Source organism: Paralichthys olivaceus, chromosome 1, assembly GCF_024713975.1.
Source record: "Paralichthys olivaceus isolate ysfri-2021 chromosome 1, ASM2471397v2, whole genome shotgun sequence".
NCBI classification, from domain to species: Eukaryota; Metazoa; Chordata; class Actinopteri; order Pleuronectiformes; family Paralichthyidae; genus Paralichthys; species Paralichthys olivaceus.
In genome coordinates this window covers 24,006,430-24,019,234 of record NC_091093.1, presented here as the reverse complement: position 1 = coordinate 24,019,234, position 12,805 = coordinate 24,006,430, and the positions used below count along the sequence as shown (strand labels likewise).

The window sequence follows — 12,805 nt, the reverse complement described above, 5'->3', positions numbered from 1 at the left end:
TCTCCACATCTTTAAATAGAGGGGAGCGGTGACCACAAACAGGTGGAGGAGGTCATTTTTTTAAAAGTTGTTTAGAAACTGTTTCTGCAGGAAAAACAGCAGAAAAGTCATTTTAACAGTTTTTTTTAAAACTTCTAACATTCAGATCAACCATCTCTAGTTTGGCTCAGTTTTGGTGTCAGGCCTCTTGAAAAGACATGGATATTATCATGAATCTCATTATCTGCGCTTCTCCTCAGTTCAGACAGTTGGTTGCATAAACTCCTGCTGCAGCCGGTGCTGTTCACACTGTCATTCATCCAACTGGCTGTTGCAGAAACAAACCAGGCAGTCGAGCTTTGTGAAGCACAAGAACTTCAGGCATGCCACTGTTGGTTTTATTTCCACCCCCCCACCCCCACCAGCACATGCACAACAGCCTGGATGATAAAATCCTGCTCTGAGTCAGAACTGGGCGAGATGAGCGTCACTGTCAATGCACTTCATGACAGACTTGGCACTAATGGTGCGTACAGTCATTCACCGGGATTGGCACTTGTGTTTCTACTGAAAGTCTGATATTACACAATGAGGAATGAGCCTTGAAGAACAGGAGCTCTTTGTTACGAGGAATATGGGAGGAGATGGGCGGGAATCCATAATGTTCAAGGATTTTTGGCAACAATAGATTCTCACGCACTCACGTTAACATCACAGACGTAACTCATACACCTAAAGTAATACTGTAGGACTTGTTGGGTGAAGCCGTCAGCAGCGCTCACAAACAACTTCAGCTGTTTTCGGTGTCAGCAAAACAGATTAAATCTGCGTCGCGAGAAAAATAATAAGCCGTGACAAAGACGTAGTGTCTCTGCGTCACGGACAAGGAAATGAAAACCTTTTCAAAGACGCAATGACCCACTCAGCATTGTTCAGGGCTGGACCTTTATTAATACATACAGTAACTGCAATGTGCGTTAGTGAGACATGTGATAGGAATGTTGTATCACCAGCCCCCAGGCAGAGCAAGGAACAGGAACTCTCACTCTACCTTCATGTGAAAGTGGTGCCTCACTGCGACAGCCATCACATCCTCCTGTGGGCTGTAAGCTCCGGGTCTACACAGCTCTGTGCTGTGCTTTAATACTCTGCTGTAAATCTCACCAGAGAGAAATGTGGGTTTTCTGCGTGCTTTGAACATACCTGCAGTTTTTCAGTGATGCTCTCGCACTCTGCCATGAGCTGAGGGATGATCTCTGCCTGCTTCCTCAGGTTCTCCAGCTCCTGGAGAAACAGAACAAATCATATCTGATCGTTCTTTCTACAGTTTTCTTAAGAAGTCAAACATAAATACTGATAAGTTCATACGGTTTGACGGTGTAGGAATTAAGCTTTTTGCTATTTTTAAACTGAAAATTAAATGAACATGATCATCTAGATCAGAAAGTGTGTTATCAATGAATAAGTCAAGAGGAGTATGAATCATGCACACTCAGTACTTGACAGTTTGGAGACATTTCAGTCAATAATACAACATAAAGAGCAGCTAGTGCTCTGCAATATACCCAAAGATGATATCAAGATAAAAATGTACATATCATTTGATATCGCTAATTATAACAATTTTATCTGAGGTCGATCCATTGTGTTACACGTCCTCACTGTGCTTCCACAATGCAGTAATATATCGATATATTTTGGACTTTTACTGTTTGATTTAAGCAAGATTACACAGAAACTACAGGACAGACTTCCATGAAACTTAGTGGAAGGATGCAGCATGGGTCATGGAAGAAACCGTTACATTTTAGTGCAGAATTATTTTTCTTTTCCACTTGCATGTTGAGGGAAATGATATCTGAGTGTGTGCAGTTTGAATATGAGGGGACTGTGTGGCCTTGACAGAGATATAGGCTTCAGTGAGTGTCATTCTAGATATTGTTTTATTGCCCTGGTAGCAGCAATGCAAAGTAAGTACATGCAAATAAAAATGGGTGAAAACAAAAGACTAGAATGAAAAGTGAATATTCAGCCTCCGCTCTTTTTCTTGTGCTTGCATGTTTATTCTCTCCTCAGTTACACGTCTTCTCCTTCTGCTGCTTCAAACCAAAAACACCACGTTCAGTTTCATAACATCGGTTAAAGCTCTTCTCACCATGTAATAATGAGACGAGTCTTTGTCGTCACCTGCAGCAGCTTTGTTCTATTAGTTCACGTCTGGCCAGCTCAGGGTCAAGCCTTCATGATTCATCGGCACGTTTTTAATTGGAGGAGTTGTGCGTTTCTAGGAGTGGGTGAGTCACTCGATAGACGAGCCTCTGTGGGCCGACTGTCGTATCAGTGCTCTGCAAACAATGAGACTTCCTGCTGCAGACCCCTCCGGTCAGCGTTCACAGCATCGTGGCTGATACTCTGTGGAAACACTGCAGCCCCAGAAGGACGTGGTTTCTAGGCTTTAAGTCTTTTTTCTATTAGCTTCAGCTCTTTGAACCACTTCCCTCCTGTTATACATATATAATATACACATAACAACCGCTCTCGAAAGAAGTATTTATCCGTTTTATTAACGATCAAGCTGCCAACTGGTAAATATGACTCTCTCACTCATAATTGACTTCAGGGAATCTGAATGAGTCATAATGATAAATATCAGTACTTTAAAACACTGTAACAAGCGCTGTTAAATTCAAATTCAAGTGAAAATAAATGACAACATATTTGAGGGTCGATTAATCACTTGATTTATTATCATGTGTAAAGTTGTTGCTTGTTCCTGCTCCTGAGGTGAAAGGATAAACTGCTGGCATGTGTTTCAGTGGGATTGTTTTTCTGAGAAATTGGGGAAAATCACAAAAACTATCAGCAATTTAAAAAACAACAACTTGTGAATCTGCCACTTTGACTGGATCATCACAAACATTGGATTCTTCTCTGGCCTTTGCTCCATCAATTCACCAAATCTGGTGCAAATCACCTCAGTACTTTTAGAGCAATCCTGCCGACAGATAATCAAACCAAGAAAAACTATAGATGTGATCAACGTTTTTCAGATATATACATTCAATACTAAAAATACAAAAGTATTGAACATTAACTGATACTGATTCACGTGTTCTTTCGTTTTAATGCTGTTTCATTTTGTTTTGTTCATCTTTTCCTCTGCTTCACACGTGACGGATTGTGTCTCCTTCAAGGCGATGATAGTGACACAGTCACTATGGAAAAGGCAGCGGGACTTTCAGAAATTTGCCAACATCAGTCCTACTGATTAGGCTGCAGACAGACACTGCTTTTAACTAGCAACTAGCAAAGGTCAAAAGAGTGTGTGGCCATGCAGAGCTCATCCTCATTAGAAACAACTGCACTACTGGACTCCAGGAGCTGACAGTCAGCTAGTTTAGATTATAGATGGTTGATGCAGGGGACAGACGGCGATGCAGCTAAATGTATTTATGCCAAAATCCCCCGCTGATCTAACAAAAGTCAGAGGATGAATTTACACAGTTAAAGTTTGACTATTTTTAGAGTGAAGTTCAATGGAACCACAAACGGACCAATAAAAATAAGAAACACAGGAAAAAAAATAAAAGTCAATCAAGAGTTAAAAACAGCAGGTGAGTATAAAAAGAGGAGAGAAATGTGGAGAAAGCGTATTTGAAACCTCGGGGTGAAGGGGAGCAGAGCTAAACCTTTCTTTGATGAAGGAGACTGAGTGGATCATTTCAAGGTCACGTACCATTTAAAACAAGCTATATACACACCGGCCCTGTTGTTTCAAGATACATGTGAATCCTCACCTGCTCTTTGTCCTGTAGCTCAGCCTCCAGCTCCTGCACTCGTACACTCAGTTGGGCGTTTTTCTGCTTCTCCTGATTGGCTTCGTTACATTGGGCTTCTAGTTCTGCAATCTGAACACATTAGACAAAAGACAGAGATACAGTTTTTAAAAATGTCAGTCATGTGTATTTGTGAATAATCTATAGCTCAACGCTGTTTTGCAGTGTGTGGAGCTCTCAGGGACACCATTATAATCTCTATCTTATGAGTGGTGTCATCTTAAAAAGGATTATTAAAGAAAAAACAAGCATTGTTACAAAATGCATTGCAGCACCAGTCCAGCTGCAGAAACAGCCCACATTGATTATGAAACTAAAATGATTCTATTTATAGTGAACATGCAGCTGAGACTCTGGTGCAGGAAACACAAGCTTATAAAATGACCAGCACTCTTTGCACAAACTTGCATGAGATCCAACACCATTTGATGAGCGATTTACTCGCCCCACTATATACAGATTTTACGAGATTAACCTCCTGAACAAAAAAAAAATCTTGTGACTGTTGAGTGTAGGTTTGTCCGTTTTATAAAAGACTGTTTCTACTCTGTCACCTTCTCCGTCTCCAGGATCGATGGGTTTGTGTACGTCATTTAATTTCCCTGAGGGAGTGCATGAATGTATTACCTTTTCCCTGAGCGTGTCACTCTCTTCCTTGCAGGTGCTAAGTTGTTTTTTCCAGCTCTCCACGTTAGCTGAAGACTCCTGGAGTGCGTCCACCAGCCTGGCATTATTCTCTCTTAAAGTCTGCAGCTCTGTTTCCCACTTTTTGGCGTTGGTGTTGCTGTCAGAAACAGAGAGATCCAGATGGAGGGTTATTAATGGAAGCAAAATGTAGATAGGTTAGTGCTGAGAGGCCTGCAGCCTGTGCCCACTGACGTGACACATAATGTAACAAATTCCTTACAGTCATAACTATTTAATTAGCCGTGATGTACACACAGTCAAGACATATTTAGACCATTGAAGAGGAAATAAGTGAGAAAAGTCTCAAAGGTCTAATGAGTCACTGCACTGATACCAAACACAAAGTTTGTTGTCTTCTCATACCACAGAGTTTGTTTCTGTCTTATCGGTATAGCTGGAGAGGTTTTGATGTATATTTAGCATGCATCACTGCCCCCCTTCCTTATGCATGGCTGGGTTGAAGTGCGCTACTCTCCATCAAATGTGTACAGACGTGCAACAGCAGCATTCTGCAGTGCTCTGCTATTTCACTGCTGGGACACGTCCACGAAAGAAAATCTCAAAGCCTTGTGAAGGCATGAAAACAGGTCCAGCAACAACAGAGCAGTGATGGAACAAACTATGTTTCAGTAGATACACAGCTGTGACAAAATATGAATTATTTGAATTATTTGAATTATAGTTTTCTAAAATGCGAACTTCCACCAAATAAGGTAGATTCATCATATGCTATTGGAAACTTCAGTCTCCATATAGGTTGAACTGTTTACAGCCAGTGTTCCATGTCATTAGTTCCAAGTCACACTGTTCTGTCCAGGAATCTTCTTAAGAGTGTAAGATAATCTTAATATATAAACCTTGAAGAAAATGAAATATAATAGAACAGTATTATATAAGATTATATATCAATTCTTATAATCTTAGTAAAATGTCTGAAATCTACTTGTGTATAAAATAACCAACATCACTCAAGCCGATGTTCATTAAATTTGAATCTTCTTGTCTGAATGAGGTTTTACATATTGCTGCGGAATTTCTGCTAATTGGTCTTTGGCCTTTTATCCCATCTGGATCAAATATGTCCGTTTTTGCTTTCCAGTTCTAATTTTGGTTAAATTCACTCACAGTTTTCCTTTTACTCTGAGGCCCTGGGGTAGTTTTAATCCCATCTGAAACTACATCGGGTGCTTCATGCAATTACTGATTTATACACTCGACATCTGGATTATAAAAGCCACGTCGCTGAATAGTGAAGCAGAATCACTCTTTGGATTTGATCTGCTCACCCTCACCTGCTCCTGTGACCACCCAGAACCTTTAATAGCTCCCGGTCACTCATTGCATCCAATTCAAAATCCTCCTCCTCCTCCCCAATTGACAATAAAATGATAGGAGGCATGTTCAGGATTAATACGCTCGATTTCATACCATTTGGATGACTAAGTAAATTTCACAATATGCATGTAAATGTGAAATTACTGATCCACAGGCTTCAATAAAACCTGTGTCAAGGAGATACTTTTAGATCCCTGACATTTCCTCAGTAATTGTGATCACGGCCCCAGAATAAAAACCCATTCATGTGGATTTTATTAGATTCCAACAGAGCTTTGTGACTGAGTAAGAGTCATGCAGTAAGTGCTCATAGAGAGAGTATTTTCTCTTTCTGCTCCAGACACAAAGTTCGTCCAACTCTCACACCATCGTTACCTGCAAACTCATGTGCGTGCATATTTGAATTTATTTGGCTGTTGTTGAGGTTTTCCGTGAAATGCAGCCTTACCTCTGCTCTACTGCACTCTTGAGCTGATCGTTCTCGGTCTGCAGCAGGGCAGCCTCTGGACCGACATGAAAGATTTTCTCATCATCTGTCCCATTGATGCTGGACGCCTGGTTGGCGGAGGGCGTCTCAGGTCCAGAATCCTGGTAAAGGACAGTGGGACACTTGTTAAGGCTCAGGGCAGATTTTGATTGAAGCTTATCTAGAGGTTTCTGAATGCTCTGAGGAGTTCTGAGTTCTGAGTGTGACAAGGGGGCAGTGCACTTTTTCAGTGAATCACTGTCAACAACCCTAGACACGTCAGCTATGACAGCAAAGTGGTGATGAAAAACTGTTGCCAGTATTTATCAAGTCATATGGCCCAACAGCTTTGTGTGTCTCAGAGCTGAGTGGGATGCCTGCCATCTGAAGTCAGCGCAGGACGAGACGACCTGATGGCCAAATACTGAGCCGTGACTTCTGGATCGACCTTGAATCAACGCTGGTTACTTACTGACAGAATTATAAATATGACATTGTTTATGTAGAACTGAGTAACTCATATCTATCATCAATTATCAATCATATATTTATCAGCCCTGCTTGCTTCCTTCTCTTCCTTCTCTGTGAGATACTAAGGATGACCTTTGACCTTTCATTACCACTAGGTTTTCATCCTTTCCATTTGTTTGTTGTTTAAAGTAAGATTACGCAAAAGCTACTGGACGGATTACTATGAAACTTGGTGAAAGGATGTGGAATACGAGATTCACAGGAAATAATTCATAGATTTTGATGAAAAAAAAATCTGTTGACTGTAGGGCCTCCGTGGATGCATGTGCTCTACTGAGTCCCTTTAAGTTCATGATGGTTCAGGCCAGAAGCTGTTTCTAAACACAGAATCTGATGTTTGAAGTCTTTAGTGCTTGTAAAGGAACGTTTGTTTAACTGCAGTGACAGGGAGAGAGTTGTACTCAATCAAAACTTCAGACAGCAGAGAGATGTAACTTACCTGGGAGTTATTACTCAATGTATCCACCTTCTCTTGAGATTTATCCCTCGCTAACTTGGCCGCTTCTTTCACCTCCTGGAACTTCTCAGCAAACTGGAAATATCAGACAGAGCTGTGATCATGAGTTGCAGTACAAGCTGATGTGTCACAGAAATAATTGGCTCCATATACTGACAGTGAGGATTTGAGAATCATTTTCTGATAGCATCTATTCTCCATCTGATGTTCAGCTCTTAACCAACTGTGCACTGTCACGCTTGAGTTTTAGCAGCAACACATAAATCATCTCGTCTCTGAGCTTTGTGACTTAATGTGCTGCGGCAGAAAACGCCTCCTCTCACCTTGCTCAGCTGCTGCTCTGAAGCGAAGCCCAGTCCAAACACGGTGTTGGCCCTGCTGTCGGCCCATTGGCCAAACTTCTGCGATGTCTTGGTGAACGTCATGTTGGGTGTGATGGTGCTGTTGATGATCACCTGTTAAAACAAACCCAGTTCATCATTAACATTAATGTCAATGCTGCTAATCAATACACTTGCATTAGGCTTCCAGCTTATTTTCAGGATGTGTCACGCTCCCGTCAGGTTCATGTCTGATACTGTGAAACCTGCGTCTCATTCATCTGAGACATATTTATGAGTAATCATGTGATTTAGTAAAAGACAATCCAGAATTTTAGATCCACTGATACCAGAGTAAAGTATTTATGTAGTTCACTGTCCCAACCCTGACAAATGTGATTACAATAAGCACATTTATTACTTTTTACCTCCGCCAAGGATTTTAGGTTTCACCCCTGTCTTTTTGTGCTGCGGAAAGATGAGACATGAGCCGAGAAAGAATCCATTACAATTCTTTAACACTGCGAGATGTTGCGAGAGATTGTGAGGCATTTTTTCAACATGTTCACCAATTTCCATGCAGGGATTTGTGGATCTTGATTGCATATGCAATAACAGGCAAAACCCACGCAGCTGTGCCACTAAAGTCTAACTTTAACACTGGTAAACTGCACCTCACTCAAACTACTATGTTCAACCTATACATCTGAGGTGGAAGGAAGACATGGAAAACATTTGAATATCTTGCACTCAGTATATTTTGTTGTACGATGGCAAAAGAACGATTTGCTGAGCCTAAATAAATAAAAACACAGACACACAGACTGAGCGGTGGTGACTGCTGACCAACTGACCTCTTAGTAGTCAAGTTACAGTCTCCCTGTTTGCTACAGTACACATTCACCTGTTGCAGCTATGCAGTAAATCAGCTGTCAGAAAACATTTGCTGCAGTCTAAAATTGTAACTAGAGCATGAGACAGTGACGGCAGAAAGCAACCGATTTTTAAAACACCATCTCAGCCTCACCTGACGCTGCTGATTTGTTTGTGTTGTTTCCGGTTTGTTTGCCACAAGACATGTCTAATCCCATAAGAAAAGCTGGATGTGCATATAAACAAAACTCATTTCACCTCCAACATATGAGATCTCAAAACAGCACATGCAAATTACCAACAATTGAGAAACAACAGTGGACAGTTTAATAACAGTGCAGCTCTTGTTTCATAGCAACATGGCTCTGAACACAGGACTCGAGAATCCAAGTTGACGACAGACTCGTGTCCTTTTCTACACCCCCATGTCTCCTTCTACTCTTTTCATTGGCTGAGGTATTAAAACAGAAACGGAACAAGCAGATTAGCACACTGTCAAGACACACTCACTCATTTGAGTCTCATTCAGAAGATTGCTAATGGCCCCTAAAGAGAGAGATCACTGCACATTCAAAAACAAGACTTTTATTGGCGTAAAGATTAAAGATTCGACCTCTGATTCGGGCTGGATGTTAAGGGTTTAGAATAAGAGAGGCAGTTTACAGCGGTGTCAGATATTTTATTTTAAAAATCATCGTTCCTCCAGAGGCTTCTTCAAAACATAGGTGACCTAATTTCCCCTGAAGGAAAACCAGAGCAAAGCCTGAACAACAACACTCACACACGTTGAGCAGCCGAGTGAATATTTAACAGGGCTCATCACACCAGCTCAAAGATAAGATCAAACTTTAATGAGCATTGTGGTGAAATTGGGCCAGTGCAGCAAAGTAATAATAATAAATACAGATAATATGTGTTGAGAAGTTAACATGAGGAGTTCTGATGAATGTACATCTGAAATCTTTTAATTATTTTATAAACTGGAAATCTGAAGATATTTTGATTAATTGTTTTAAAAGTCATCAAGCAAGAATATCAAACGTCTCATATTGCAGCTTTTTGAATGGGTTTGTGATTCTGCTTTCTTTGGTTTTTGGCCGTGGAAACTAAAAATCTTTGGACTGGAAACTGAGAATCTTTGTTTTTGGACAAGCCCTTTTCTGTTTTGTTCATGAAAGTCAATACATTTCATATGATGGAATAAAAAAAACTGGAGACTTAATATTATTAGAAAACATTTATATTAGCAAAATTTAATGCGAACAAAAATAGTTCCACTCCTGCATCCAAAATCTTGATCAGTCTCATCATTTCTTGAGAAACTATTAGACACATTTTAATATCACGCTGATTTTTCCAGCAATAACCTTCAGTTGATCACAACCAAACATTTCCTCCTCCACTAAAGAGGCAACTGTGTGGGTCCAACTTAACAAGATGTTCCTTATTCTTCATTTTTACACTGGCGCCAGGCTGCTTCTGATGTCCACCAATAAATTAACTAAAATTATGATTTTCTTGTAATATTATGACTTTATTTTAAAAATGTCTCAAATCAAAATATCTCAAGATGTTTCCCTCTTAAAGTGACCCTAATATTATGACACTGAATTTAACTCCATCCCCAAACATATCGGATCTTGAGATGACAGAAAGATGAGAGTCGAGACACGACTAAGGTATAAAGGTATATAAAAGTAATGATCTGTAAGTGCGTATTAGAAGGTTGTCCTCGTCTATGAGGACCATGTGACTGTGCGCTGGCATGTACGACTGTATGACTCAGAGAGAGTGGGAGGGTGAGACAGGGGGAGGGTGAGCAGAGTGACGCTGGCAGCTGTGCGGGTGAGGAGCTGTGGATCATGTGGCACAGGAGGAGCAGAGTGAAGCTCGGCTGGCCGACAGCCCGAGGGTCAGTTGGAAAACTTCTTCCTCGGCTGATTATGTGTCTGCAGAGTGTGCAGAATCTGCAGAGTCAGTCAAGTACAATTAGAGGTGCAGTACATGAGTGGAGGTAATGGGAGGGAAAGAGCTGTGATCACTTGTCCAAAAAAACAAATACACAGAGGAAAAAGGAAACCTGCTGCACTTTGTTTTGAAAAGCAAAAGAGCCCTGGCTAAATTGTGACACTATTCAGATAATCATACACTTTTGTCAGGAACTTGAAGGACTCCTAAACGTTGTGTTCATTCTAAAAAAGTAAATTCATCTATAATACTGAACTTGTGTATAACTTTTGAGTGTGTCACCATTTTAATAAATCACAGGCGTCAGTGTTTTCCAGTTCTCAAGGCCATAAAATCTCAATGAGACTGCATGAATCAAAAATGCTGTTTGTATCAGTTTTCAGACATGAACTCCAGAAAAGAAAGATGAACAAAAATTGGTTCTGCCCTTCAAATATGAAAAACGCAGCAGGAGCTTGCCCACATGAGTTCACAACACCAGCAGAATGTTCAGAGGAGGTATCGTTGCGTTTACAGCACATCGACATCAGCCCTTATCACCAAAAGCTCTTGTCTTTCAAAGTGGATATCTTCTTCAGCATCCCGACACCCATTTTCCTCCTGAGATATTGGTATCATTGTTTCAGTTTTATGTCAGTCCCATGTTACAAACATCATCAACTCGCTCGCTGTGACGTTATTCTACTCCATTCTCACAATTTCTGGAGATTTGACCAGTGGGGTGCCAGGAGAAGTTTCAAACAATATCCAGCGAAACTGACTGTGACATTTACATTCTCAAAAACAGCCCCTCTTAAAAGAAATGTCCAGAGTTTAGTGCATGTCTGAAAGCAGCTTATGTGTTATATAATATTGTGATTCCCTGATCATTGTCAGTGGCATTCATTTTTACTTAATATTTAGAAAAATAGTTTTGAGACATTTCTGAGCACAACATCTTGTTCTCTTATGTCAAATGGTCCATGATGTCTTTATAGCTTAAAGGTTTTCTGCCTTCAGATGATACATCTCGTGGAGCAGGTCGTAGTAGTGACTGCAGTACTGGCAGAAGGCTTTATGAATACTTACAGCACACAATCAAATATTGATTTCCATACACAGTCTAGTTTTGGACACAACATATGAGAAGGAGTGGCAGAAGATTGCCTGCACTGATTTTCTGGTTGAATTATGTTTCAAAAATGGTGGCAGTGACACACTGTGGTTTGAAAGACGTGCCCGTCTTCTACCTCGGGTATCTATGGTAACTTCTTCTGGCCAGATAAGCAGAGACCTTCACACATGTCATTGCAGGCGTATAATTCCATCTGAAGACTGAATAGATGGTGTATTTAAAATGTGCATTAGAGCATACAGGAAATTCAACAATGCCTCTGCCTTCCAGCCTCAAGTCTTGGATGTTGGCTATTGAATAGCAGCCTTTCCATTGGAAGAAGTTAATGAATACAGATCATGCCTCAGATGGCATTCGTTTATTTTATTATTTGTTGTTTCAGGTTGTTTTTTATGACAAAATAGTAACGTGATGCTTTCTACTCGGGTGAATTTCCTTATGTTGGGAGTTCCACAGTAGCTCATAGCAGCTTTGGTGTGATTGCACCATAATCCTGATAAATAATTGTTTTGGGACTCGTATCAACCTGGTGCATTGTCTCATCGTGACAGCTGAGTAAACAATAAAGGGCACAGACGAGTTTTATTGTAGTAATTCACCCAAACTCTAAAAAAGGGGATGAACACTACAAACACCTAGAGGCAGCGTGTACATGTCCCCATAGATATAGAAAGAAACCAATACTGTAGTAAATGATCAGAACCTTTATCTACAACCAGAAAGACACACAGAGGTGGATGATATCACATTAATTATATTTATTTAACAATATGCACATTATTTACATATTCACAAAGAGGTTTACAGGTAAAAAGTAAAGAAGGGAAAGGAGAGAGGAAAAAAAGTTCCGTCTTTTAAGAGCATCTTCCACCACTTCTGCTCCTGAGGTTTAATCACGTTCACCTCTGGCTCGTCCTTTGTGGCTCACTGTCTTTCTGCATGAGCTCAGGCTCTCTTCCTCCCGAGTGAGCTCCAGGCGGTGACTTGCCTTCAGTGCATCACACAGGGCCTCACAGCTCTTCATCTCCTTCTCCTTCACAGTGAGGGTGTGGATGCAGGAAAAGTAAGCACTGGTTTCTGCTTGCTTTTGCTTCACCACCCTCTGTATGAGTGTGTCCTCCTGTCGGACCTCATCTTGAAGCTTGGTCTTTTATGTTGTCAGCGTGTTTGCCTTCTCCTTTAGAGCAGCAGTTTTTCTCAACGTCATTGATGACGTAAATACGTCGATTTGCATCATTT

General features: G+C 40.7%; 1 protein-coding gene across 3 annotated transcripts in view; it reads right to left on the bottom strand.

Annotated features, from left to right (window-relative positions):
- homer2 (homer scaffold protein 2) overlaps positions 1 to 12,805 on the bottom strand; it is a 28,378-nt gene that overhangs the window by 2,249 nt on the left and 13,324 nt on the right. For 2 of the 3 annotated variants that reach the window (XM_020080092.2, XM_020080091.2), the window contains exons 3-8: positions 7,615 to 7,746; positions 7,274 to 7,366; positions 6,286 to 6,425; positions 4,443 to 4,599; positions 3,777 to 3,887; positions 1,183 to 1,263 (exon numbers count right to left, since the gene is read on the bottom strand). In XM_020080092.2, the coding sequence (XP_019935651.2) occupies positions 1,183 to 1,263; positions 3,777 to 3,887; positions 4,443 to 4,599; positions 6,286 to 6,425; positions 7,274 to 7,366; positions 7,615 to 7,746 (714 nt within the window). Of the gene's footprint in view, positions 1 to 1,182; positions 1,264 to 2,695; positions 2,809 to 3,776; positions 3,888 to 4,442; positions 4,600 to 6,285; positions 6,426 to 7,273; positions 7,367 to 7,614; positions 7,747 to 12,805 lie in introns of those variants that run through there. The other variant, XM_020080093.2, reaches the window with a different exon arrangement.